We start from the raw sequence: 26924 nt of genomic DNA, 5'->3' as shown, positions 1-26924 counted from the left end.
TAAAAACAGTTTTGGCCTGCTCATACCCAGCTTTATTGACTATTTTTCATCCTTGTGGTTTTACCATGGCCCGTCTCTGCGCCTTGCCCTGGGCCCAGCCAAGTGCTGGGTTTGCAGCAGGCTCATGGGCACAAGCTCCCTCCCCATCGCCTGGCGAAAGCTGCTTCATTGCCTCTCCTGATTTCCTCCCAGAACGTGGCTTTGCTGAGAAGCCCACAAAGCTGTTGGCAGCGGCAGGGCTGCGCCATGTTGTGACTGCTGCCATGTGTGCTGACTCACACCGTCTCCCTCTGCCCGTCCTCCTCTCATCTCTGCTTCCACCTCTCCCCCCCTCTCCTGGGCTTTTGAACGCAAAGTCTTTGGGGAAGAGACTTTATTCTGGCTTGGCACAGGGTCATGGCGGTTCCAGGTGCTGGCTAGCCGAGGTTCCTGGAATGATGGACTATGCGTGAATCTCAGCTTTTCTAAATGAAGCTCTGCAGTTTTTCTGCAAGCCTGAGTTAGAGCATGTAGATGAGATCAGATGGCAGTGCAGGCGCTGGGGGCAGAAAAAGCAGAGTCACAAATGTACTGTTTAAAAAAAAAAGAAGCACAAAAAAATCCCAAACCGAACCAACCAACCAACCAACTCTTAAAGGTCACACCATTTGAGAGAGCCTTGACCAGAGATCTTTGAATCTTTGGAAAAGCTTTTCTATGGATAGAAATTGCTCCATTCCGTGTGCCCATATGGTTTGCCAAGTGAGCGTTCTCAGTTCCCATTCAAATTCTCCCATGTACTGTCAGGTTTCGTGAGCAAAATAAAGAATGGGGAGTTCTCTTTGCTGTCTGCAAGGTATCCTCGCATTTCCAGATTGCAGGGGGAAGTGGTCCCTCTCTGCCCTGGGCTGTTGCCAGTCTTGGAAGTGATGTGACTGTGACTAGTACGTCCAAAGGATAGTTTTTCGCTTCCCTTTTCCCCCCACCCTTTAGCTTTTAGTCAGTTCCCCAGATTGACTTTGCCTCCTATTTTCAGTGGATTTCACCTACTGGGTCCTTTGGAATTTGTTTTAAAATTTGGACTTTGCCAAACTTTCCACATAAGTAGAAAAACAGGGTTGCAAGAGATGAGGTATAGGTAGGCTGTAAAATGCTGGCTAAATTTTGGGGAACAGTTGTGCAGTTGGAGGCAATAAATGTCATCCATGCTATTTTCCTCCTCTTTCTTTAGCTAGTCTAAAGAACCGTCACTTTTAATGTTGGGATCGCCCCTGTGCCTTAGCTGCGTTGTGAGCGTGGATGCAGGCGCGGGGTTGCGCTTTGCTTCTGACGAAGTGAGAAAGCGCCAGGTCCCGCCTGCTGCTCAACCCACAGCCTTTCGGTGGAAGGCAGGCGGAAGCCTCGCAGGGCCGCACCAGGCAGCGATGGAGAGGGGTGTGGGTGCGCCACCTAAAAGGTCTGAAAATACAAAAGCTTTCTCGTAGTTTTCTTTTGGCCGCTGTTTTTTTAAAAAAATATACTTGAATGGAACGTTTCTCCTTCACTTTCGGTACATTCACATCATTTGGATTATATACCTGTTGTCATTCTGGGAGAAAAGGATCTCAGAAAAACATTAATCATATAGAATCATAGAATGGTTAGAGTTGGAAGGGACCTTAAAGCCCACCCAGTGCCACCCCCTGCCCTGGGCAGGGACACCTCCCACCAGCCCAGGTTGCTCCAAGCCCCGTCCAGCCTGGCCTTGAACCCCTCCAGGGATGGGGCAGCCACAACTTCTCTGGGCAACCTGGGCCAGGGGCTCATCACCCTCACAGCAAAGAATTTCTTCCTCAGATCTCAGCTAAATCTCCCCTCTTCCAGTGTAAAACCATTCCCCCTCGTCCCATGGCTCCCCTCCCTGATCCAGAGTCCCTCCACAGCTTTCCTGGAGCCCCTTTAGGGACTGGAAGGGGCTGGAAGGTCTCCCCGGAGCCTTCTCTTCTCCAGGCTGAACCCCCCCAACTCTCTCAGCCTGTCCTCACAGCAGAGGGGCTCCAGCCCTCCCAGCATCTCCGGGGCCTCCTCTGGCCCTGCTCCAACAGCTCCGTGTCCTTCTGCTGTTGGTGCCCAGAGCTGGAGGCAGCACTGCAGGGGGGTCTCCACAGAGCGGAGCAGGGGGGCAGAATCCTCCCCCTCGCCCTGCTGCCCATGCTGCTGGGGATGCAGCCCAGGCTGCGGGGGGTTTCTGGGCTGTGAGTGCACGTTGCTGGCTCATTCGTGTGATGTACAAGTGCAGGATGCTGGAAGACAGGTGGCTACTGTTTTTCAGGCAATAAATGTTTAAAATAGAAATGGCCTTTTCTGTTCTTCCCCACATGAGTATCTCCAGTTATCGTTAAAAACCTTTGTTCACAACAAGCAAATATAAGGAATTTTATAAGCTTTGCAAATGGATACAGAAAGGTGACAATTTAATTAGACTTCTTAAGATTCCCCGTTCTTGGTTAATGGGTAATTCCCTTGCGAAAGCTTTCCTCCAAACTCTGGTGGTTTCTCTTGGGCTGGGGTCTCTGCTCAGGCTGGCAGGGGTGGCAGGACAAGCTGGGCGCTGAGGATGAGGACCTTTCCTCGGGGTTTTCTGTGTGCTGGGCCCTTTGTGCTTGCGCTTGGCCGAAGGCAGAGCCTTGCGTTGGTGTTCGTGGGCATGTTTCTGTTGAAGTCATTTCACTGAATTTCCTGTTAAAATGCCAGCCAACTTGCTGGCTGGTGGAGAGTCAATACTCTAATAGATAGGCTGTTGTTTCCCTGCGCCGTTGTCCAAGCGGAGCCTCGTGACCCAGCCTGGCCCAGGGCTCGAGCACGGCAGACCACCCTCTTCCTCGCGCTCCTGTGGCCCCGTGCTCAGGGGCCGCAGCAGAAGGACAGCGAGAGCAACGTGTGGGTTTTGGGAACAGGCTGGTGCGTGGGGGCTCGAACCAGTGTTTTTTTTAAGGGAGGTAAGTGTGCTTATCCAGGAGGGTACGCTGCTCTCCCCTTACCTTTGTTTAAAGTCATGTTTTTCCCCTGTGAGGTGTTTCCCACGGGTCTTCGTTTTTATCCCAGTGCAGTGGCTGTGGCTGGGCTCGGAGTGCAGAGGGCAGCTCGCCCCAGCCTGCCCACGCAGTTGGAGGAACCCAGGAGCATCGCCGTGCACTTGTCTGACTACCCTGGGCGAAGAGCTGCTGCCTGTACGACGGAGAACAGGATGGCTTTGGCAGCACTGCATGGTTTTTTTTCCTGCAGAAATGGGTTGATTTTGTTGCTGGACTGGCAGCATTTCTTTGTACTTGGATATTGGCTTTCCCCGTGGAGGAATTTGTGGTTTCTAAGACTCTAATTGCTTTAGTGTAATAGTTTTTCCTCTGCTTTCATAGTGACTTTGGTGGGTGCCATCTGCTGTTGCCATGCTGCAGCACCAGGCAGCATGAGGCTGAGCCCTGGGTGCCGGAAGGGGTGTGCTTTAACCAAGCTTGTCAGAAAAAATAAGACTTTGAAAGCTGTTTTTCAGGGCTTAAAGCTTTACCTCCAGCCCTGTTGGACTCTGGACTCTAGGGTAGGCTAAAGGGAAAAAAATATTTGTGATGGCTTCCTCCAGCCGGCGTGGATCATGATGGACAGAGGAGTCTGTGTTTCAGTGATGGCAGGCAGGGGACAGGCCACATCCTTTTGTGAGCAGCTGCTTTGCCTGCAAACGGCTTGACCTACATCTTTTGGCTTCACTTTAGAGACGTCGCTGTGGTCTGTGACAGCCCGGCTTTGTTGTGCTGGGTGCAAGCACAGCCGGCATAACGCCGTGCTGCAGGTGCGGGAGAGCTGAAACTGGGAAATGGGGTGCTGCCTCCAGCTCTGGGGCCACCAGCATAAGCAGGACGTGGACCTGTTGGAGCGGAGCCAGAGGAGGCCCTGGAGATGCTGGGAGGGCTGGAGCCCCTCTGCTGTGAGGACAGGCTGAGAGAGCTGGGGGGGTTCAGCCTGGAGAAGAGAAGGCTCCGGGGAGACCTTCCAGCCCCTTCCCGTCCCTAAAGGGGCTCCAGGAAAGCTGTGGAGGGACTCTGGATCAGGGAGGGGAGCCATGGGGCAAGGGGGAACAGTTTTAAGCTGAAAGAGGAGAGATTTAGCTGAGATCTGAGGAAGAAATTCTTTGCTGTGAGGGTGATGAGCCCCTGGCCCAGGTTGCCCAGAGAAGCTGTGGCTGCCCCATCCCTGGAGGGGTTCAAGGCCAGGTTGGATGGGGCTTAGAGCAACCTGGGCTGGTGGGAGGTGTCCCTGCCCAGGGCAGGGGGTGGCACTGGGTGGGCTTTAAGGTCCCTTCCAACCCAAACCATTCTGTGATTCTGTGAAATCACACGGCTTGGATAAGGAGAGCTCTAGGGACTGCATTTCTAACAGCTCCGGAGGAGAAAGGCCTGTCTGTTGGTGCTGCAAAGCCCATCTGGGTGACAGCTCTCGGCATCCCTCACCTCATGGGGCTCCACCTGTCCCAGGACTCATCACGGCCTCACAGGATATAGAGCACAGCACGAGCCTGCACAACACGTTTTGTCCAATTTCGCTAAATCCCCAAGCATGGAAGGGTTGCAGTGGGTTATTTTAAGGAGCTTTTTCCTATCTGTGGTGAGAAGTGCTGTATGGGTTTTGAAGCCTCTCGTGTGAGGATGCGGGATTCTTTTCACTCCTTACTCTTTAATGGCCATCGAATCCCACGAGGGTCACCGCCACGACTTTGTCTTGCTGGTCATCAGAGTTGTCAGAGTTAGAAAAGAAGTGTTATGAAAACCCCAGCTTTTAAAAAGAACCACTTTAGAAACAAGAGTCCCAGCTTCAGGACCATGTTGCAAAAAAGGACTGAAAATATTGTGTAATCAGAAGGCCTGAGTTCTGCATGTCCAAAGCTGCTATTTAATGCCATAGCCATGTGAAAGGCTCTTAGAGGGAATCTCATTTACCATGACAGCTGCTGCCAGGGTGAGGTGGGATGGGAGCTGGTGTGAGCAGTGCTCGGCTCCAGGCGCTGCTTTGAGCAGCGTACGCTGCTGAGTTTTGCCAGGGTTGCTGTGGCGATGAGCAGCAAGAAAGGTAAATTGGACGGGTCGGCAGAGCCCCGTGCACCCGGTGTGTCGGGTCCTGCCTGGTCTCGTGGGGTGGCCGAGCCCTGGGGACATCTGGCCCCAGACCTGCAAATGGGGGAGCAGCTCGTGAATGTACTGTTAATTCACATTAATGGGCAAAGCTTGGCAAATTTGCAGAAGCACATAGTGTTATCCTGAAAGAAGACCAGTGTTTCAGATGATTAACCAAATTCAATTAAGCATTTAAAGAGCATGAGACTGAGAGAAAATGGATTCCTTCTCTCCGTCTACCTGTTGGGGTTTTGGGACTCCTGTTTTTCAGCTGATCTCTTCCTTTTTGCTGAGACTCCGGTGAAGGAGCAGGGGCTCCTGGTGCGGTGATGCTGGCAGCCGGCAGCGCTGGGGCTGGCCACGTTCCTCACCCCGTGTCCCCGATCCCCATGGCCAGGCCGGTGGGTCTTCTCCTCCTCTGGGCCTTTGTCTGTCCCACCAGCAACACAGTGGGCTTCTCCTGCGGTGGCTGCGGTGCTTCTGCCAGTGCTAACATGGCACCAGGTTTCTTTCAGGACGGTGCAAGCAGTGAAGCAAAGTTTCCAGAGTGCGGTTAAGAGGGAACTGCTTCAGATGCCCGAGCTAATCCACGCTGGATTCCTGCACTATGGAAAAGAGACATTTTGAATGCAAAACTCTCTGAGGCAGGAGGTGTATTTTCCCCAGCCAAGAGTAAGAGCTTCTTTGTGGATGGCCAGAAGCACGGCAGAGCGGGTGCTCGGCAAATGGCTGTGCAGGAATTGCTCTGCCCAAAGGTTCATGTGGCCACAGGCATCGCTTACATTAGTAAAATAGGCCTTAATTGCACAGAGGCTCTGTGCTGTCCTCCATCGGAGGGATGCTGGGATGTCGTCCTGCTGCTGGGATGCAGTCCTGGGAAACACGGCGTGAAAGGTACCCGCTTTGCATTTCTGAGGTGCTGTGGGGAAAAGCTTTCATCTCAGTTTTGCTTTCTGAACGAATTAAAGGCTGACCAGTGGCACACCTGGGATTGAGGAACAGCCTCTGCTCGGTGCGGCTGGTCCTTTGGGTGAGAGAAGCCAGAGGCAGCCTGAGAGGTGACTGCCTTTGCTGCTCCAGCCCGGTGGACCGTCCAGGTCTGCTACAGACCCTAGATTTTTATTCTCTTTTTACCATGCACCAGAGTATGGCAAAAAAGGAAAGTAAATTTTTTTTTTCAATTCTTTGATTTTTTTTTATTTTTTTTTTAAAGGGGCTGGTGCGTGAGAAGACATCACCATAAAAAGATTTTCTGCAACATTTCAGAAAAATATTAAAACAAGATTAAAATATGACCATCCCCAAATAGCTCTTGCTTGGGGCCGTTACCCCCTCGCGTGGCAACTGCCTCCCCAGATTCCCAGCAGCAGCTCCGCTTCAATGCAGGAGATGCTCAGCTGTCATTAAAGCAGAACCATGGCTCACGTTTGCTGTAAAGGGCTTGAAAACATTCCTTAATGCATCCCAGAGACTCAGGAGCCAAAGGCACAGGACAGGAACCCTTTGGCTATGGTTGGTTTCGGAAGAGCAACATTGTCTTGGCTTATCTCATGTGTCATAGGCAACATTGGGCTGTTTGGATGCTTGGTGGTGGGGCAGTTTACCCCAAGGTGTTATATGGTGCTGGGATTTGGTCCTCACTTTGGACTCATTTTCCCACGCTGCAGGTTTTGCTGTCTTCAGCGAGAGACCTTTAACTGGTCTCATTTTTAATTCGGGGAGCGTGCTATGTGAGTAGCTCATCCCAGCAAAATCATTCAGCTGGGAGGTAAAGCTTGCTGCAGATGGGGAAGCATCCGACGTTCCCCTTCCGAGGGTGGGGAGCCCAAACACACCACCCTGCAAGGGTGTCATCCCAGCAGCACGTGCCATCCAGGAGGCATGAGGCTGCTGGCAGGCTTTCACAAATACCGTCCGCGGCATTGCCGGGCATCAACAGCCTTTTGGCCGTGATTCAAAACAAGGCAAAGTTGATGTGTCTGAATTTGCTTCCCCTTTTATTGTGACCGCTCATATACAGAGTCATGGGCTTGCTTTTGGTGTAAAGTTGAACTTTCACAGCTGCGGCGCTAAGTGCCTGGCTCTTGCTTATGAAATCTGAAGTCTTGGTCTGGGCAGCGGAGATGATATTTGCCTACTTCAGAAGTTGCCCTTGTGTTTTCTCACATTTTTTTTAAGTTCTGTTTTCCGGACTTGTAACCTGGGCAAAAGTAGTGCAATAGCAAATGTAATGGCGCTCTCCTAATAGGTTTTACTTGCGACTCCACGGATTTTGGAGAAGTTCCTCTTGCTTCCCAGAAATATAAGTGAGAGCAAAACCAGGCCCCAGATGTTTCCAGCCCTCAGCTGTGGCTGAGGTGTGATTTATGGAGAGGGCTTTCCTGCCTTTCCAGAGGGATTCCGCTTTTCCTTCCATGGGGCGGAATTCCTGCGCTGAAGGGGGTAGCAGCTGGCTTGCTCTCACCTTGCCAGCGGCACGTTTCCAGAGAGGGTATGACTTCGTCAACTCCTCCAGCAAAACCAGCTTCGGGCTGAGCAGAGCCAGTGCCAGAAGCCCAATTCCTTCTCCGCCGTACCCATGAGCCGCTCTCTCGCACAGAAAGGCGCTGAAGCTTGCAGCTGCTAAAGCTGTGGCCTGTCCAGGAGGATTTTGTGGTCCATTAAGAAATTAGAGACTTTGCTTGGACCAGAGCAGCAGTGCTTGCAGGGCTTTGTTTCTTCCTGTAGCTCATTACCAGGCATGAATAACTTAACCCCTTGTTTCCCTCTCTGTAAAACACACACGGTGGTGGTTACCTGCATCACACGAGTATGAGATTGCTGAATTAGCCAGCAGTTCACTGGTAACACGGTAATGGTTTGAAATTGTCAGGCTAAATTAAGCACAAGATGTTAGTTATTTTATCTATTATATATACGTGTGTGATTTTTTTTCACCTTCTGTGTTTCCTGCAGGAAAAAACCAAAGTGGTTGAACCCCTGGACTATGAGAACGTGATCCTTCAACGCAAAGTTCAGATCTACAGTGATCCCCTCCGGGACCTGCTGATATTTCCGATCGAAGACGTATCTGTGAGTTTGCACTGGCTGTTTCTCGTGTTTGAGTCTCGTTCATCTCCAGTCCTGCTTACCTTGGAAAATTTCCGCCGTTAGCCACATGTTGATTTTGGCTGCGTTACTGACACAGAAAACCAAAATGACCCCCTGGTGATTTGGGCCCACCACATTTACTTAAGGCAAGCACCAAGCCCTGAAGACCCAGTTTGCGCTGAAACCATGTTCTCCTTTTCCCTGCAGATCTCAGTCATCAGTCGACAGAGGAGGACTGTCCAGTCCACAGTGCCAGAAGACGCTCTAAAGAAAGCTCAGAGTCTCTTCGTCAAAGAGGTGAGGGCAAAAGGCCACGCAACGCCCGCCTTCACCACATCCTTAGGCAAGACGCTCTGCTGTAGCTCCCACTCTGCGGGACTGCAGATCACTTGCTTTTCCCTGTGTGGGAAGCACCAGTCACCGTCAGGCTGGCCGTCGAGATGGTTCTCAGGGAGGCTCTTGTGCAGGGCTGCTTCCCGTGGGGTTTTGTATGCAGCAGACAAGGCGTGTGGCTCTGCACCCCCTGCCCCAGCGGCAAGGAGCATCCCGAGTGCCAGGGGTCTGTTCTGTAACATGCCGCTCTCTAGGAACATTCCCTCCAAATGCAGTGGAGCTACGTGCCAAGCGATGGTCGATGTCGAGCTAGAGACACCACATTTCCGAGGGCAGAAAATCGGTGCTTTCTGGAAAATGGTTCCGTCCCAAATCACTACTCCTTTTTTAAAGCGTTGGAGTGATAAATGCAAAATCAGTAGCTGTGGGGCAGGCCAGGTGCTGTGTGATTTTTGTCTCTGTGCTGAAAATGTTCTTTATGAAATTCTGTATTGCAACCCAAAAAAAGCGAAGCAGCCTTGTTCAGACCCTTTCCACTTGCGCTTACCTCACCCAGCAGTCCGTAACCTTTCAGACTTGTGCGTGGTTTTATTTTGCTTGGTGTAGCTTTCAAAGAGTTGTATTGTTTTCCTTTCAGTGCATTAAAACCTACAGCTCAGACTGGCACGTGGTAAACTACAAGTATGAGGAATACTCAGGAGACTTTCGGATGTTGCCGTGGTAAGTGTCGCACTCCCTTGGAATACTAATACATGGTCACAGGGCTGTGAAAAAGCCTGCCCTTTTTCCTGATGCCTGTGCCACAAGCGGCCTCCCCTCCAGAGGTTTGTCACTGAAGGTTGGAGAGCCAGAGGTTCCTGTTATCGTGCCATTGTCTCTCGGCTGTGCCAGGGAGATGCTGGTAATATTGCCAGCCTGGGTCGTTACTTCCCGTCCCATCCACCAGTGTGCATATCCACCCTCCATCTAGGCTGAGGACGGACCGCAGCCTGGGCACGTGGCAGGATGAATAGCGTTGACGGTGTCCTCTCACCCCGAATCGGGACCCTCGTTGTCCCCCTGGGCTGGCGTTCACCGTGCGCTAGACGTGGTGTTGCCATGCTGAGCAGACCTGCTCTGTCATTTAGATGTTGTTTTACAGCTTCAGCCTGGGGTGTAGCGCCGCTGCTGGTGCCGGCAGTGCTGCAGAGTTGTGTGCTGCGACACCGATTCCAGCCCCGCAACTAATCATTTTTTTCAGACAGGCACATACAGCTCGGATTTCTGCTGGATTGTTATTTTCTCGGTGGTGGCGCCTGCTCTGCTCTTGCTCTCCGTGCTCCGTGCCTGTCTGGACCACTGTTCAGACCGCTCATGTGCTGGCAGCTTCTTCAATGCTTTTTCTTGTTAATCGGCTGAAGTGGGTCTGTTCTGAAGCTCTTCACAGGGATGTGAAGCAGCAATGGGGCCATGCTTTTGATCAAATCGTAGTAAAATTTGTGAATAACCTTGCAGTCTGATCTTGCTTCTTTTTTAGCAAGCTGGAATATAAACTGTCCTGCCTGCATCTCTGTGTTGCATAAATGCAAGTCAGCAAAAACTCTGCAGAATCAGACAGCTAACACAGAGAAAGCTAATTGCATACTGCTTGTGCTTAATTTCCATGAAGTGCACTCAGAAGTTAGCTTTCTCCAGCTGCGAGGGGCTGTAGGTCTCTTGAAGTCTGTCTCCTGCAGGAGGACAGTTCTGCTGTGCTCTGCAGTCTGCACTTTGGCAATTGCTTCTGGACCCAGCATCAGCTGCTGGCTGGGAGGACCCTCGCATCCCAGGCATTAAAATGAAAATGTGTTGTGATTGCAGCAAATCCTTTAGGCCAGACAAGATTCCGAGCCATGTGTTTGAAATTGATGAAGACTTTGAAAAGGACGAGGTAAGGAGTTTTGTTTTTTGGTTTTTTTTTTTTTACATATTCCTCTCTAAGATCTGTTAAAAAAGCAGATTTCACAAGGCAAAGTCAGAATTCAGTTCCCAGGAATGTTTTTTGGTGACATGCTTCGTATTACGAAGATGGAACCAAAACTGAGACAGTGATTTATTTCAAAGCATGACAAGATAATCTCTTGGAGCCAAGAGTCTCCGAAATTATCTGGAATATCAACCACAATATTTCTCGTGGCTTTTTCACTTGAAATGCTGTAGCAACGGAAGAGAAAAAAAAGAAGCCAAACAATTATGAAGTAAAATCCTGTCCCATATTAAAGGTGGATGATTCGGCTTTCAACTACACTGCAATATTGGGGTCCTCCTCTTCAAAAGTTTTGTGCTCTACTGCATAATCTGCAATTCTTAACCAGTCCTTGGATGATCGTTAAGGTCCCTTCCAACCCAAACCGTTCTACAATTCTGTGATAAGATTTGCAGCCCTGGAGCTCTTCCATGGGGCTGAGCTGGGGGCTGTGACAATTGGGACACCTCAAACCTGGTGGTCATTTCGGCCAACGCAGATGCCGTGTTTCCCCGTGCGTATCACGTTTGCTACAAAAGGGAGGAGGGGGGTAGCATTCTTTGGTCTCAAGTACCACGTGCAGCTTAATTCACGCACATGGCATGAAGAAGTTTTAGTTTATGGTGGGAAGAGTTTAGCCCAGCTGTTTAAAGCCCGCATGGCACCAAGGTGCTGCTGCTGAGGACCTTGCAGAGGAAAAGGGGAGTTTCTCTTCTCCAGAGCTGAAGATTTGAAGGGGCTGTTCCACGCACATTTCTCACAGTTGCCGTGAATGTCCCGGCACACCTCAGGTCTGGACTGGGATGGCTTTTTCCTAAATGGAAATATATTTTCAAGTTTGGCCTTAATTTTTTTGGCCATGTTGTCAGTTTGCATTACGCTGTTAACTTGAGCTGTTACCTCTTTAGTAATATCTAATTTGGGCTGGAGACAGAGCTGTGCAGTATGTTATCAGCATGCTTCTGAAAATAGCAAAAGGGAAAAAAAAATGCTATCAAAATTTGATGGAGACCTTTTTTCTTCTGGCCAGCGTCCCAAATACTCAAACAAGTGAAATTACTGATGTTGCTTATGGAAGGGTGTTCCAATTGCTTTGGCAGATACCTTGGCATTTATTTCTTTTGGCATGGCCATATCTAAAGGATTCTGTTGTGGTTTTGTGACAGATCATTTGCATTATAATTCTGTAATGGAAATTCAAGTAAAAGAAATCTCTTGATGAAAAAAGGCGAACCATTATAAGGGAGAAATCATGGGTTGTTTTACCCAGGAAAATAAAGCACCAAAAAAATTACTTTGTTGTTGGAAGTTTGACAAGAAAAGAGTGAAAACCTGCCATTTAGGATGCAGGAGACGATATAAACCAGTCCCTTTGTAGCTCATCGGCAGACAGTCCAGGTCTGCCTCCGCTGCTGAGTCACTGGAAGTCCCAGGGTGAGGTTTTTTGCGTCAGTCTGGGATCTCGCTTCCCTCCCTCCCAGTGGAGGTCACGGCTCGGTGGGGATGGAGAGCCATTCTCCCTTTCTGGGCCTGCAGGACAGGAGCAGAGCTGGAAACCCCAGCCGGTACGGCAAGAACAGCCTGGTTGGGTCACTTCAACCTTTTTGTTTTGATAAACGTGAAACCAGTCAGTTACCTTTCAGCTGTTGGGGTTTGGTGGTTGTCGCCCAAATTTAAAATGGTGAGTTAACTTATACAAAAGGAAATGACAAAGTAAGTCTGGAGTTCTGCATTTTGCAACTTCCTTAACAGTCCATTTTGAAAATTTCCTTCTTCCCCAGCTTTTTGAAATACTGTGTAAGAACCAACATGCATTTCCTCATTGCAAAATTGCTGTGCAGCTCTGTCAGCGTAGATGTAATCTTTCTTTTTAAAAGGTGACCCAAAGTAGCCTCTTTTGCCTCTTTCTTGGAAAGAGACAACCCTCAATTTTTTTGTGATAACGCTGTACGTGTAGCTGTACGTGTGTCACGTATGTTCTACGTGTTACCGTATTGCTGTGGCTAAACCAGTATTGCTTTCCAGGGTGGGAGGCAGTTCACCTGACCTCCTCTTTTTCTTATTTTTCTCTCTCTTTCAGGATTCCTCCTCCCTCTGCTCCCAGAAGGGTGGTGTGATAAAGCAAGGCTGGCTGCACAAAGCAAATGTAAATAGCACAATCACTGTTACCATGAAGGTGAGTCTGATCCGGCGTTATGCTAATGGTGCACGAGGCACGAGGTTTAAGTTCAGATCACATTTCTAAAGCTAGCAGGAGTGCAGTGGGTGGGCTTGGGTTTGGATGGGCATCCCTCCCTCTTGCAGAGCATCCCAAGGGGGACCGGAAAACCCAGTCTGGCAACAGCCGTTGACCCTTCCCTCCCCAGAAAACTTCCGATGTACATCAAATCCTGACAGGCAAGCTGAACAAAAGGACAAAGTGTGTTCTAGTAAGCCCAGGTGCCTCTGTGTAAGGCTCTGGATGAGGTAGGCCAGCCAATGGATGACATAAATGACGGGGGCCTACAGGAAAGCTGGAGAGGGACTTTTTACAAGGGCACGTAGCGATAGGACAAGGGGGAATGGCTCAAACTGGAAGAGGGGAGATTGAGATGAGATATGGGGAAGAAATTCTTGGCTGTGAGGGTGGTGAGCCCCTGGCCCAGGTTGCCCAGAGAAGCTGTGGCTGCCTCATCCCTGGAGCAACCTGGTCTGGTGGGAGGTGTGCCTGCCCAGGGCAGGGGCGTGGAACGAGATGATCTTTAAGGTCCCTTCCCACCCAAACCATTTTGTGATTCTGGATGAGCAGCTGCGGCCCAGAAGAGGAAGGCCATTTAAATAACTGAAGCAGCTGCCCTGCAAAGAAGACTTTCTGAATTGATAGTTTCCTTGCTGGTGGGAAATATGTACAGCGGACAACTTTAAATGGAAATGAAGAGTGTTTGCTTTAAAAGCAGGGTGATATCGCTGAGGAGATGGAGCATTACTGACCTAGAAGCAGCAGCTGCCTTGTCTCCTGTTCTCCTCTGTATGTAATCCGGCATGGCATTGCTTAGGTTTTGCAGTGGAGGTTTTTAACAGTTCCACCGCAGGTTTTTGCTGTGGCAATGAGCCTGTCTGTTGTTCCACCATGCAGCTGCCTTGTTACAGCATAGAGAGAGTATTAGGGAGTTAACGCTCAATCGTGCAGCTGAAGGACGGCTGCAGTGAGGCTCGCTGCTTTGTGAGGATATTGGTACATCTCAAAAAGCTCAGTCGTTCGGAGGCTCAGTTCAATGAGTTATGCTTTCATGAGAAGTGGAACAGGACAGTTCAAAAGCCTAATTTTAATTTGAGTTTTAAAATGACTCCTCGTGAGCTGATAGACAGGACAGGGTTTTCTGATCATCTGCTTTTCCGAGCAGCAAGGTTGAAGCCATTTCTGCTCCTGTAACTTCTGGAGGAAGTACCACACATGCTTAAAGCAGTTTGTTTGGTCTGTTCCTGACTGTGCCTCTTGTGGTATTGTTGGCCTCAGTGCCCAGCACCTCAGACCCACCCTTCAGGGATGTTATCTGAACTACAATGGCTTAATAACATCCACTGAGTGTCTTGTGAAACTCAGAAATCAGAGTATGGAAAATCAGTAGCCGTTTTCTGAGCTGGTCGTGGTCAGTTCTGTGTCTTAAAAAACACCTCCTAAGGCACGTGCGAGAAATCTGAGGACTTTGAACGTTCTCAGCCTTACCGCCGCTCTGAGAGGTGGCTGTGCTATGGCAGAAGCAGATGCGTCCATCTTCGGAGCGCGGGCTCTTTCATTGCTGTGGCGTGCTGAGCTGTGGGTACCTCACACTGTTGCTAAGCATGTGCAGAGTGTGTTTTGTGGAGAGCCAGCCCACGAGCCAGCTGTAGTTAGGCTACAGCTGCCAACCTTTATTTCAGAGTAACCCATCCTTTGCAGAGAACTTCCCTGCTTTGGCCCAGTTCTTTTGCTGTCTGTGTCGCAGCGTGTCGGCGTGCTGCATTATAACCACAGTGTCAGGAATTTTTCTTTTTCTTTCTTTTATCTCTGCCCAAATGGACTTCCCCAGTTCTCTAGCTGTCCCTCTGCGATTGCTGTGCTCACCAACAGCGTCTGTAGCCCGAGCAGAGGGGATGCTCCTCTGCTCCCGCGTTTGTTCATTTTAAATGGTTGTAGTCTCGTGACAATTATTTCTGACAGCAGTGCTTACAAGGGGGGAAGATCATAGGAATTGTGTTTGCTGCTTGCTTCTGCCTTTCCTTTTGAACAGAATTCAGAAGATGCAAATGGTTTAGCATGAAATTCCATACCCATGAGGGATATCAGCCCTGTAACATCTAGAGAGATCTATCATGGGTTTCTGTAGCATCCACTGACAAAGCTTCTGAGATTGATTTAATGAAGCGCTCAATCAGTGTTTAAGCTGACTTAATGCTTAGCATACTTAGATTTCTGGTTAATCTAATTTTCTTAGATTACTGGTGCCGGAGGTTCCCTTTCAGAGGGCTTGGGTTACCGTTCAGAGCACAGTGCTCCCTTCCAGTTCTGTGCAAGTATGTGAGTGGTTTTATTCAACATTTGCTAGTGTCACTAATGACAGGAGCAGGCAATTACTAGTAGTCCTCCATCTGGGAGGAAAAATCCTGTGTTTATTCGTAGATCTTCCAGATATGCCGGCAGTGGAAATACTCGCAGTGCCGCTTGCCCTGGCTTCCTTCGCGATTCTCCTAACGCAGATATCTGGCAACTGTGAAATGCACCCTGCTCCTTGCAGACCTGACAGCATATGGTGCTACCATAATTGCTGCCAAAACGTTCTCCTGAATTATAGTCCAGTGCTTATGGGCAGACAAATGTGAAGGAAGGTGTTCTGAGATACTGGAGAGCTTTTTTTTTTTAATTAATACGGTTTTCATAAAAAACAATAGGTCAAACATAGGAAAACTTCTCCCAAACTGACTGCTTTCTGAGGTGAGAAACGAACACGAAGCCAAAGCCAGTTCAGGAAAATAGATTTGTATAAAAAAACCCCACAAAACAGACAAACCCCCACAAAACAACAGGCAGTTGAATGGATTAGAGCGTCCCTTGGCTTACACTTGAGCGCTAGGAATTTCCACATGTCTGTTCCAAAGTCTTCTGGAGAATTGCTTTGTAATTCTAACTGATTTCTTTATCAAAAAGGCTCTGGAAATACCTGCTCTAGGGTGGGATGAATCTTCAAGCGATATGCTGATCTGAATTTACTGTGCAGCGTTACTTTGTAAAGACAAATGAGGCGGGAGACAGCTGAGAGATGAGCTGGAAGCCTGGGGCTTTGCTTTCGATGGGCAAACTTATAGTAACAGGGACATTAAAATTAAAGAAGATGATGAAATCTCTCTTTACAAAAACAAGTCGTACTCAAAGGGGTGAGTCTGCAATGCTCTAGGGTCATCGGTGTTTCTTGTTACAGTATTTTCTCAATATCAGGAGGACAGATACTGAGACTGGTTTGTGATACACAAGAGTGAATGCTTGCATGAACAAGACTCTTCTTTTGCAGGTATTCAAGAGGAGGTATTTCTACTTGTCACAACTCACAGATGGCTCCTATATTCTTAATTCCTACAAAGATGAGAAAATTTCAAAAGAATCCAAAGGCTGTATTTTCTTGGACGCTTGCAATGATGTTGTGCAGGTGGGTGTGCTTTGTGCGGGGCTGTTCCTGACCTTATGTGTCGCTAGCACTGAGCCAGAAATGCTCTCTCGAGGTCCGTGCCATCGAGAGGTGAGGGCGTGGATTTACAAACTAACCCAGAGCTGGTTTGCTCTGTCAGCCAATCTGATTAAAAGGCCAGCAAGACGTTTCATAAGGGTGCCATATTTTTGCCCAGGAAGACAGTAAGTGGAAGAACAGCTCTCAGAGTGAAATGGAAGCATTTTGTCATTACCTCATCTGCTGTCTCCCAGCTCTGTCCACCTCCTTCACGCGGTTGTCATTGGTCAGGTGCCTTCCAAGACACCCTGAGGGCTGGAGCCAGTAGGTAGTTGGTGTGACTTGGTCTTGGACGCCTTCCTCCTCTCTCGCTGCTCACACCAGGTTCTTGTTTCTTCAGTTATGTCTTGATAGGTCCATGCAGACATGCAGCCCTTTGGGACTTAGGACCTGCAAAGGGCTTGTTAAGGTTTTAGGACGGGTTAAACCTGGGTTTGCTTTGTTATGCTGAGAGTGCAGTGCAGCTGTGGGTCACTGCTGTGCCTTTGGATGTTCTTTCTCTGCGGAAGCTTCAAGCACTGAGCGTGGTGGAGCTTGAATTCCTCCGGCGGTTTGCTTCAGTATGGATGAGTCAGAGCTGTGTGTTTCCGTTTGTCTTTCTGAACACAGTAAAAGCAGCAGTGCACACGCCTCGGTGATGTACAGGATGTACTTCCCAAGTTGCACCAGATTTGCCTTGGCTTCTCATTGGAAAATGCTGTTTAAAAGCCAGCAGAGCTCAGAAATGTTGCATTGAACCACTTGCTTTTAAGGTAGATGCCTCTAAGTGTCCTGGAGTGCAATATTATTTACTGTGCCAGACAAATCCAGTTCCTGGCTTCTCTGGGTAAATCTTAAGGTCTAATGACATAAGAAGGAGCTTGCTCCTGCCCCTTGGTGCCATGGCTGCAGTTCAGTCTGGCTTTCATCTGCTCTCAGAGTAGCTGGCGGCTGCGGAGCTGCATACGGCTTGATCGCAGCCGTGACGCCCTTTGTGATTGCTGCAGGAGAGGTGCTGGGTCAAAGGAGGGTGCGTACCTTGTTATGTGATATTTTTTTTTATTTTCTTTTTCCCCTGTCATGATATTTCGGTTCAGGATGCTTTCACAGAGAGGACCCTTATGGCAGGTACTGTGCAGCGTCATTGAGGAAAATGTAAGACAAATCTTTATATTTCTTGTTTGTTTGTTCAGTGTCCTAAAATGCGCCGTTATGCATTTGAACTTAAGACAATAGACAAGTACAGCCACTATCTGGCAGCTGAAACTGAGCAGGAGATGGAAGAGTGGCTGGTAACTCTAAGGAAGATCATACAGAGCAATACTGAGAGTTTGGTGCAAGAGAAGAAAGATCCTGTGGAATCTGTGCAAGGTCAGTTTATAAATAAATGCATACCTTCACCCTTCTCCAGCAGGATGCAAACAGTGTGCCTGCAGAAGTGTATAGTTTTCTCTTCTGGATTAACAGCAAGAATTGTGGCTGACACGTGATATCATGCAAAAGGGCTTAGTATAATAAAGATGATAGTCTGAGGAATAAGCGTGGAGGGAAACATGACCCTTCCTCTGGATGGGAAATCTATGGCAAAATTTCAAGACTCCTGGAAAATTGGCTCTGTGCTGAAGTTCTGCTTTGGAAGGACCTTGCAGGCTGTAATAGTATACTCTGGTACTAGTAATGTATGGAAAAATCTTACTCCTGAGGATTGGAAAAGTCTCTGTAAACTGTTTCTCTGCTATTGTAAGCAAGTACTGCAGGATGCTTTCTGGCAGAGCGGTGCTCCTGTGGTTGTTTTGGACATCTGTTTTTTGTGTCCTTGCAGATGATGAAGCAAGCACGCAGGGAAAATCAGAGAACATCCTGGAGAGCCTGGAGAGAAGCATGCATCCGGAGCTGATGAAGGTATCACATTTGCAGAGATCGCCCCCCCAGCCTGTAGCTAGTTCTCTCCACCGTGACTTCAAAAGAGGTTCTCCACGTTCTGTGTCTTCAGCCCTGGGGGAGCTGGGCAGGCACTGGGTGCTGCTGGGGTCTCTGTTATCGCCTCTGCCTGTCTCATGGGTGCAGCTCCGTGGTTTAAGGCTGCACACTCCTCAGCTCCGCACGTGGGGTGCTTAGGGAAGAGCCAGACTTCAAGCAAATGAAGGGCCGTTGTGATCGGCATGGTCAGCATTGCTCATCCCTGGTCAGCAGGAGCGGCCGTCCTGGCCAGGAGAGCGGAGGGGCAGTTCGATGGCAGCCGCCTCCTGTTTATGAGACAGAGCGCAGTTGCCTACTTCTGCCTGCTTTCTCATCTGGCAGAGCCACATCGCTTTACTGTCATGGCACCATGTTGGTGGCTATGGCTCAGAAGCCTTGCATCATCTCACATATCACAAAGGCAACCTGAAAAATATGTATTTTGTTTTGCTTCCATGCTTTCCAAATGACAAATGTTTGCCTCTGTGTGGCCGGGCAGTAATGTCAATGCTTTCCTTTTGTCCTAGTATGGAAGAGAAACAGATCAGCTGAACAAACTGAGCAGAAATGATGGGAGACAAAACCTCTTTTCTTTCGACCCCGAAGTCCAGGTAAACACCCCCATGTTTTCCAACATGAGGTTATGCTCTCTGTAAGAGCTCCCTGGGTGTCGGGCCTCCCCTGTTCCCGTGCATGGCGACAGCGTTCACCTACAGAGGCAGTGTGTTGTTCCATGGATTGGAGAATAAAAGTGCAGCCCACGTCCCTGTCAGTGAGAGCTGAACAAGCTGCTCAGGTGATAACTCAAACAAAAGGAGGACTCACAGCAGCCCAACACACGGGCTCCAGCATTGCTGGCTTCTTCGTGGTGCACCTTGATGTTGTTGGCTTTCAAACCCATTGTCTGGGCCTCTGGGAGGTTCTCATGGTTGCAAAAGCCGTAGAAGGGGTATTGCAAGGGCACCTGCAATGCTGCATGGGCACAGCACGTTGGGAGTAGGGAGCAGTGATGTCAAAGGCCATGGTAGGGGTTTTCAGGGGAAACTTCAGTCTTCAGGGACTTTCAAATGTAGGGGACGTACAAACAGAAAAAACACCCAAGGCTGTTCTCACGCACTGGAGTAGGGGTTCATTGACTATTGGCTTGTTTTCTTCTGGGCTTTGACGTCTTCGCCGAGCTCTCCGCCCAAGGTCCAGGTGTGGGATTTCAGTGGAATGAGCTGCAATTGTTAACACAGTTTTAGAGAATTGTTCCAAGTTATTTCCTAGTTTCTAGTTCTCCTTCTGGCATGCTTTGGCTTGTTCACGCCTGTGAAAAAGAATTTTCTGGTTTAACAAGGAAATGTAATTAGTCTTTAAAAGGTTTAGTTGTACAAAATGAGCTTTTCTCTTGGCACTTCTTTAAGGTCTTTAACAGGAAGAAGCTAAGAAGATAAGCGTTGAGGAGGCTTTTTTTTTTTTTTTAAGAGAAGCTTTGAGAAGTTTCCTATATTCTAGTCAGATAATAAAAATGGAAATACTACTCAGTGCAGAGTATCTAAGATATCTTTTTTAACCTAACCAAATGGTTAGGCTGAATTCACTGTCCGCCCTCTATACCCAGAGCTTTTCGTTCCGGTGTGGGTCGGTTGGTCTGCTGTAACACTGGGCATTCACAATCACTGCCCTAGTCAGCGCTGGTGTGCACGTGCATGCTTATATGCCTGGTGCTAAGGAAACTGGGAGCAGGAACATACACCCACAACATACTTTCCTCATCGAAAGGAACTAGGGGAAACAACGGGAAGAGTTTCCCAGAACTGGATTAACAATTGTAGCCTATTTTGCTGAAATTGCTTGATTGGGAGCTAGATATCCGCACCCTAAGTTTGGCATGAAGGTTTCTTCAGGATTTGAGGGGGAAAAACAAATAGGACTGTGCCATATTGTCACTGAGAGATGTGCTGATATATAGGGGTTTGGTATCTCTGTGTCCTCAGTGCCCGGTACGATGGGTGTGGTGAAGGCTGAGGGTCTTTAGGTGGCTGAAGGTACTTTGGTCACGTACGTGTCTGCTCTCTGGGAAAGGCAGATCTTGAGGCACGGCCCAGGCATAGGTCTTCTGGGTTAGGAAGGAGGTGATTATAATTAAGACTGTTTGGATTTCCCAGCCGGCTCTGCAGACAGCCTTTGTTGTTTCTAACCACGCCGGTTATTGCTGTGCATCTAGAAATGCCTTCCACTTCGAGATGTTGTTCACGATCCCAACGGCGTGTGCCTTCTCTCTATTTCAGGCACAGGGACCATCTCTTAAACTAGTCACATCTTCAAAGTGGAAGATACTTTTCTGAGTGTAACGACGCCTTATGTTCCGCTTTCTTCCCCAAGCTCTAAATGGTGTTTGGGAAGATCCCCAGGGTTACAACAAAGCAGGAAGGAACTGAAATCATACTGAGGTTTAGTTTTCTGTGCTCTACAAACCAGATTGCTAAAAAATGATACATCCCCATGAATTCATGTCTTGAATACATTTGTGTAACATCACCAAATGGCACTCATTTGTGAATGTCTTGTACCTTTTGTACCACTTAAAAAAAAAATCGGTTAAGATAGTATTGGCTGTAATGTGATCCCTGAACATCATTCAGGGGGTTATTTTCTTTTTTAATGAGACCAGATTTGTTTGCTGTCTAGAGGCTGGATTTCTCGGGGATCGAGCCAGACGTGAAGCCATTTGAGGAAAAGTGCAGCAGGCGCTTTGTGGTGTGCTGCCAGGACTTCTCCCTCAACCTCCTCGCTCAGCTCGGTGACAGGTCGGAAGGAGGACCCACCAACGTAAGGGGAGCTCTGGCGTGTCCTGCTTTGTATTCTTTCTCCTTGCCAGCTAGAAAAACCCTCAGCAGATTAATCTGGGTGGATAAAAACATCCCATTTTTCCATGAGCTCTGGTGGGACCTGGGCAGGCAGTGGCATTCGCAGGATTTGTCTGCCTTGGTGTTTTGGTGCTCCAAAAATGTGTCTGGGGACAGGGTCTGTCCTGCCATGCCTCAGCCTGCCAGAGACTGGGACTGCTGGGAAACCAGCAGTTCATAAGCACAGGGAATGGAGAGCGTGTGTCTGCCACGTTCTGGGCCCCTGTGAAAGTCCAGTTGGTAAATGATTAAGCTCCATCTCCAAACCACTCGCTGCTGTGTTTTATTTCATTTCCCCTAATGGCAAGGGATTTCCCTGTTCTGAAACCTTCCTCTGACTCCCAGCCTAACTGTGTTCACAGTCACTTTATTATATGCATTTGTTATTGTGCCAAAGTGGTGCCTCAGCCTCAAAAGCTCTTCCTTGTATTTTCTGAGCCTCTGATGTCTGTATGCAGTTATTACATCTCTCCTCAGCCTTTGCTCTGCCAGGCCAAACAGCCCAGGCTCCTCCAGCCTTTCCTCCCCAAACACACTCCCTGTTGTTATGTCCTGCACTTGCTCTGGCTGGAGTCGACCCTTTACGTAAGGGTGCCGGAGCAGCAGAGGGAGGTGGCAGCACTGGCGCTCGCCCATCTCTGCTGGTGGTACTTGGATGGCTGATAGAATTGCGATGGTTTCATATTGGCAGCCCACAGCTAAAACACCAGACTCGTTCTCCCCGGTAACTCCCAGCAGACAAATGTGTCACTGATGGCAGAGATTCTTGTCATTCATCCTTAAGCAGGCCCAGAGTCAGACCCGATCAGCATGTTTTTAGTATTGATGTAATGCCTTCAAGTTACGCTGTAATGTCTCAGACGTGCTACAGTCTTATCTTCAGGCCTTCACTTTTATCTTTACATGAATGCATTCCTGCTAGGATCTTTGAATTAAAAATACATGGAATTGTTGCCACTTGCCTTACGCTGTCAAGGTCAATAGCTACAAGCGAGTTGGCAGATTTTGCACGTGCGGTTCCTCAGCAGCGTTAGGCTTGTGTTTGAGCTCTCCTGGCTGGGAGAGCTGACTTTGCTCCTGTGCCACCCAGCACAGAGCAGCTGAGGAACATTTTGGGTGTCTTGCAGTTGGGCCATCCAGAGCTGATTGACTGTGGACAATAAAAGTGAAGTGGTCCTTAGCATGTGAACATAAACACTCTTAAGTTGATTTCTTTCTCATTGCACAGGATAAACAGCTCTAACTGATGCATTGGGGTCATCTTTGCTTCCTAACTTCATAGTTTATCATTTATATTAAAAACCCCTATGGATTTCGTTCTTTATGCTTCATCGATGGTTTTAAAGTAGCTTTGGTCAAATCGACCAGATCAAAAGGCAAGAAGATGCAGGAAAAAACTGTATTTGTAAAGCAAATAAGCATGGATTGTCTGTAAGAATTCTGTAAAATGCTGGTGTACAAAACTAAAGGAACAAACAGATGCAGAAGGCAAACCTAGCAGGGAAGGCAATGCATGTTGATACTCTTGAGCCTGTGCCGTGCGGTTTTTTTGATGCATACATTCAATCAAATTTCCAGGTTGAGCCCTTTTTCCTAAGCTTGGCATTATTTGACCTGAAAAATAATTGCAAGATTTCAGCTGACTTCCACGTGGACTTGAACCCTCCGTCTGTCCGTGACATGCTGCTGGATAACTCTGCGTCCGGAGCTGAGGGCGCCAAGGGATGTTCACCAGGCGAGAGCCTTGTGCACGGGGTCCCCGAGTCTTGCCTGCGCTACATAAAACGGGTGAACAACTGTCTTTCTCCTCATTCCGTATCACTGTTGAGGCTGTGGCTGTTCAGCAGCGTTGCAGCGTGTTGTTGTCCACCGGGTGGAGGAGCAGAAGTCAGCTTCTCTCTTGAGTGGTGGGGTTTTGGTCAGTGTCTCAGGCCAGTTGCCACTTTGGGCTCACTGGCAGTGACAGACAAAGCAGCAGGCAGAGTTCTTCAAGACCTGACCATGCTCAAGCCTTGTGAGCCCCCATGGCCCATTCACAGCAGCAACCAGAGCAGGGTCTGTGTGGATTGTGGGAAGGGATGGTGAGGTGATCGGGGCCAAACCCAATCAGGTAGGGTGTCCTGCTCTCTGACGGCTGCTGTCTTTCTATTGCAGGGGGTTTTCTCCGTGACCAACCCACATGTGGAGATCTTCCTGGTGGCCCGTGTGGAGAAGGTGCTGCAGGGCAGCATAACGCACTGTGCAGAGCCATACATGAAAAACTCGGACCCGGGGAAGGTATTGGATGGGGCCGTGGGCCATGAGGTTATCTGCATAGTGATGCTGTCTGCTGCTGGAGGGAGTAGCGTGGTCTGAAACATGGGCTGTTTCTGCTGCTCTTTAGCTTCTTTCTGGCAAATACTGTTCTTCACCCATTCTGCTGCTTGCACTGTTCCCAGGCTGGCTTCAGCTGGGCTGTCCTGGGAGATTCAGTTCTTTTCCCTGGAAAGAGGCAGAGGATTTTCAGAAAGAGCCAAGCTGTTGGGGCAGGGGGACCTTTCCTCGTTACACTTCAACCTGGGCTGGCAGCAAAAAAGTGGGACACTTCATCCCCAGAAAAGCAGATTGCACTGCTACGTGGTGCTACACACAGTGGTCCTGGCTCACTCCCGCTGGGAACAGCGATGGTTTAGTGGCAGCAGAACATGGGCTTCACCCTTTATTCTGCTTGCCCTGCCTCTCTCTTGTTCCATGCAGAGTGCCGTGATCGTATGGGGGAATTTACGCAAAGGGTGGTCAGCGAGGGGCCATGGTGCTGTCGGCATCGGTCTCTGTGTGCCAGGTGGAGCTGATGCCGTCCTGCTGCAGCCAGTCAAAATTTGTCCCTGGAAAATTGATGTATGGAACACCTCGTATGCGCCGACATTCCCTCGGCACACTTCATAAGTCTGTATAGAATTAGGCAATTACAGTCAGTTTTGGAAAATAAACTAATACCCTTTGGAAAATAAAATACTCATACCGTGACATTTTAATGCAGAATCAAGAGGAGTTTTAATATGGCAGTGCCCGCAACATGTTTGCTCTTGCTTTGCAAAAGTCATAAATGTGCGTGGTGTGAAGTGACAGGGAGGGATGTCTGCCAGTGCTTCGGCAACGGCTGCTCCGTGTGCCTGGGGAGCTCTGCGTTGCGGAGTACGGAGTTTCTTCTTCCTGGAGAGTGCAGCCCTCTTCACTCCTTTCCCAGGGCAGCGTGGAAGCACGAGCTAACCTTTCTTGTGTTTTGCAGACTGCCCAGAAGGTCCATAAGGTGGCCAAGCAGGTGTGCAGCCGTCTGGGCCAGTACAGGATGCCCTTCGGCTGGGCTGCCAGGTCAGTCACTGCAGCTGCGCCATGGCGGGAGCTGCCGCCAGTATCAGGGTTGCGATCCGCCCCAGCGGGCCAAGGCCAAGCCACTGGAGCCAGTGAAGTTGCAAGCCACTGGAGCCAGTGAAGTTGCAGCTGAGGGTGGAATACGGCTCCAATTCCCAAGGCAGAATGGGGATTGGCCTGAGATGCTCTATCTAAAATTAGAAACAAAATATTAAAAAATTAAACAGTGCTGGGAAGACAGTAACCTTCCTGCTGACCTGTAGCTACTGCTACCAGGGCAGAATGTTCCTGGGGACAAATTACCCCGTCCCATGCTACCGCGGGAATCAGCACAGAAATTCCCTCCTGGCACCAGCCATTGCCAGGGAGAGGATGAGAGTGGAGGCCCTTCAGCCTGGCGGGGGCAATCTGCTGGGCTCTGTCTCCCATCTTAGACTCTGCTTTAATTAATGTTCTTGGGAGTGACTGGAGATAGTGATCCCAGTCCCTCGCTGTTCTTTTATTGGAACTGATAAAGGATGTCAGTGCTAACTCCCTTAAATGTCACGTCAAGGAAGGCCTGAAGGCGAGTTCATCCCTCTTGCCTCCTATTGCTAAATTGCTGTTTGGTGCTGACAAAAGGGATAGTAATGACACAGGAACAGCAGATGACTGTCACAGCAGGCCAGGATCGGGTGGTGTACAGCTTGCAATGTATATTCTTGGGCTGGAATTTGCTGTGACGCTTTCAAGGTGGTGTTTTCTGGGTTGCAGCTCACTCCTGGGAGCCAGCACACAGCCTAATGGTGGGCCCTCTGTGGGCATTGACTTTGACAGGCTGCAGATTTGTTCTTGCTGGGTAAAGAGCTGCATTTGGAGACCGGTTGAGTGGCCACCAGGCTGGGGTGGGGCACTGTGTTGCTCTGCATCCCTGGAACGGTTTCCTCGCGTGCTTCAGAAGAGGAAGAAAGTTTGCACAGAAAGGGAGCACAGGTGCTTTAACGTTCCTGCTGTACACAGACACTCACAGCCTTTATGTTCAAGGGCAAAGATGCCAGTATTCATCCAGGGCAGAGTCCAGGCCCCTGCTCTGGGGTCAGGGGAAGCTGGTGTGTGTCCTCAGACTGGTCTTCATTGTGCACTCCTTTCCTAGGAGGACTTCCATGCTCTGACCCCACATGGGGACGAGCAACCTAGAAATTACTTTACCAGTTGGTGTTAAGTGGAAGGGGATTGAAGGGCGTTTGTGACTGTGGACCAGGCTCGGAGCTGGGCTGGGTCTGTGCTTCTCACCTGGCTGGAGAGAAGGGATGTGGGTGATGCCACGGTGGGCTGCAATCTGCGTGCGGTCTAAGCAACACGTGAGGGTGGGAGGATAACCGGGAGGTCTGGCGGTGTGCAGAGCAGTCGCGGGCCAGCGAACCTCTTGCCTGATGACCCGCCCTTCAGCCTGACGTGTCAAAGAAGTCGGTGTCTGCGTACTTACCAATGTTTAAGAAATGTCTCTCTTCTTTTCTGCAGACCAGTTTTCAAAGACTCCCAGGGCACTCTTGATGCTGAAGGAAAATTCTCGCCTCTCTACAAGCAAGACAGCGGCAAACTCTCAAACGAAGATATGCTGAAGCTTTTAGCAGAGTATAAGAAGTAAGTGTAAGAGACTGGCCGAGCAGGCATTTTAATACACATTTGTAAACAGTTAAGCGTAAGCATGAGATGACAGAAAGCACTGCTGATGTGTTCAGCACCTGAACTTTCAAGTTCCTTTCTCCCTAATGCAGACCAGAGAAGACAAAACTGCAGATCATTCCAGCCCAGTTGAATATCGTCATCAAAGACATCCCTCTTGACTTCACAAGTAAGGATCTTGGATCTTAAAATAAATGCTGATGGCTCTAGCCTCAGGAGTTAATGCTTCTATGGGGAGTTTTGCTGTTTCATTAACCAGAGCATCTCAGGGCTGCAATGAGAAATGAGTAATTCAGCACAACCACTGTCTTGTAAGTCTCTCTGATGGATTCTGTGGAGGGATGTTGTCCAAGTGCAGGGGATGCATCTGCTTTGCAGTTTGGCCATCGCATCCTAAATCTAAAGGAAGCCATCTGCCTGCTTTTGCTATTATTATTACACCAATCTAATATAATATATATGATGCTTAACACCAGAGGGCTTCACAGACATGGTCAGTGTGATTCTTTACTTTCCATTTAAAGAAACTGAGGCAAAGAAGGGACTCGTGGTGTGTTCAGTGTCACCCCACGGGCTTTTGGCAGCTGCTGTCACAGGTTCCATAGTCCGGTCCCCTGTCCATAAGGCTTTTCTAATGGACTTAATTTTTTCTGTTCTTTGAAAGGACATCACTTGAGATGAACTCTCCCTCGTGGTGGATGTGAGTCTCGGTGAATAGGGCAGGGCTTGTGCACTGGTATTTGGAGGCAACAAAACCGCCCATCAGCTTTCTGAAACAGAGAGTGGAGAAGGACTGACGCAGTGGGATGCACTT

General features: G+C 49.1%; 1 protein-coding gene across 8 annotated transcripts in view; it reads left to right on the top strand.

Moving 5' to 3' along the window:
* The window catches only part of DOCK11 (dedicator of cytokinesis 11), an 85604-nt gene that overhangs the window by 11229 nt on the left and 47451 nt on the right, over positions 1-26924 (top strand). For 6 of the 8 annotated variants that reach the window (XM_074599625.1, XM_074599630.1, XM_074599626.1 and 3 more), the window contains exons 2-16: positions 8076-8192; positions 8418-8507; positions 9181-9263; positions 10383-10452; positions 12608-12703; positions 16053-16187; positions 17438-17615; positions 18067-18146; positions 18731-18814; positions 20877-21017; positions 22673-22882; positions 23249-23371; positions 24363-24445; positions 25946-26068; positions 26203-26279. In XM_074599625.1, coding sequence (XP_074455726.1) covers positions 8076-8192; positions 8418-8507; positions 9181-9263; positions 10383-10452; positions 12608-12703; positions 16053-16187; positions 17438-17615; positions 18067-18146; positions 18731-18814; positions 20877-21017; positions 22673-22882; positions 23249-23371; positions 24363-24445; positions 25946-26068; positions 26203-26279 — 1690 coding nt within the window. Of the gene's footprint in view, positions 1-8075; positions 8193-8417; positions 8508-9180; positions 9264-10258; positions 10453-12607; positions 12704-16052; positions 16188-17437; positions 17616-18066; positions 18147-18730; positions 18815-20876; positions 21018-22672; positions 22883-23248; positions 23372-24362; positions 24446-25945; positions 26069-26202; positions 26280-26924 lie in introns of all 8 variants that reach the window. The other 2 variants (XM_074599632.1, XM_074599627.1) reach the window with 2 other exon arrangements.

Source organism: Larus michahellis, chromosome 9 (genome assembly GCF_964199755.1).
Source record: "Larus michahellis chromosome 9, bLarMic1.1, whole genome shotgun sequence".
Classification (NCBI taxonomy): Eukaryota; Metazoa; Chordata; class Aves; order Charadriiformes; family Laridae; genus Larus; species Larus michahellis.
This window is presented reverse-complemented; position numbering and strand designations above follow the sequence as displayed.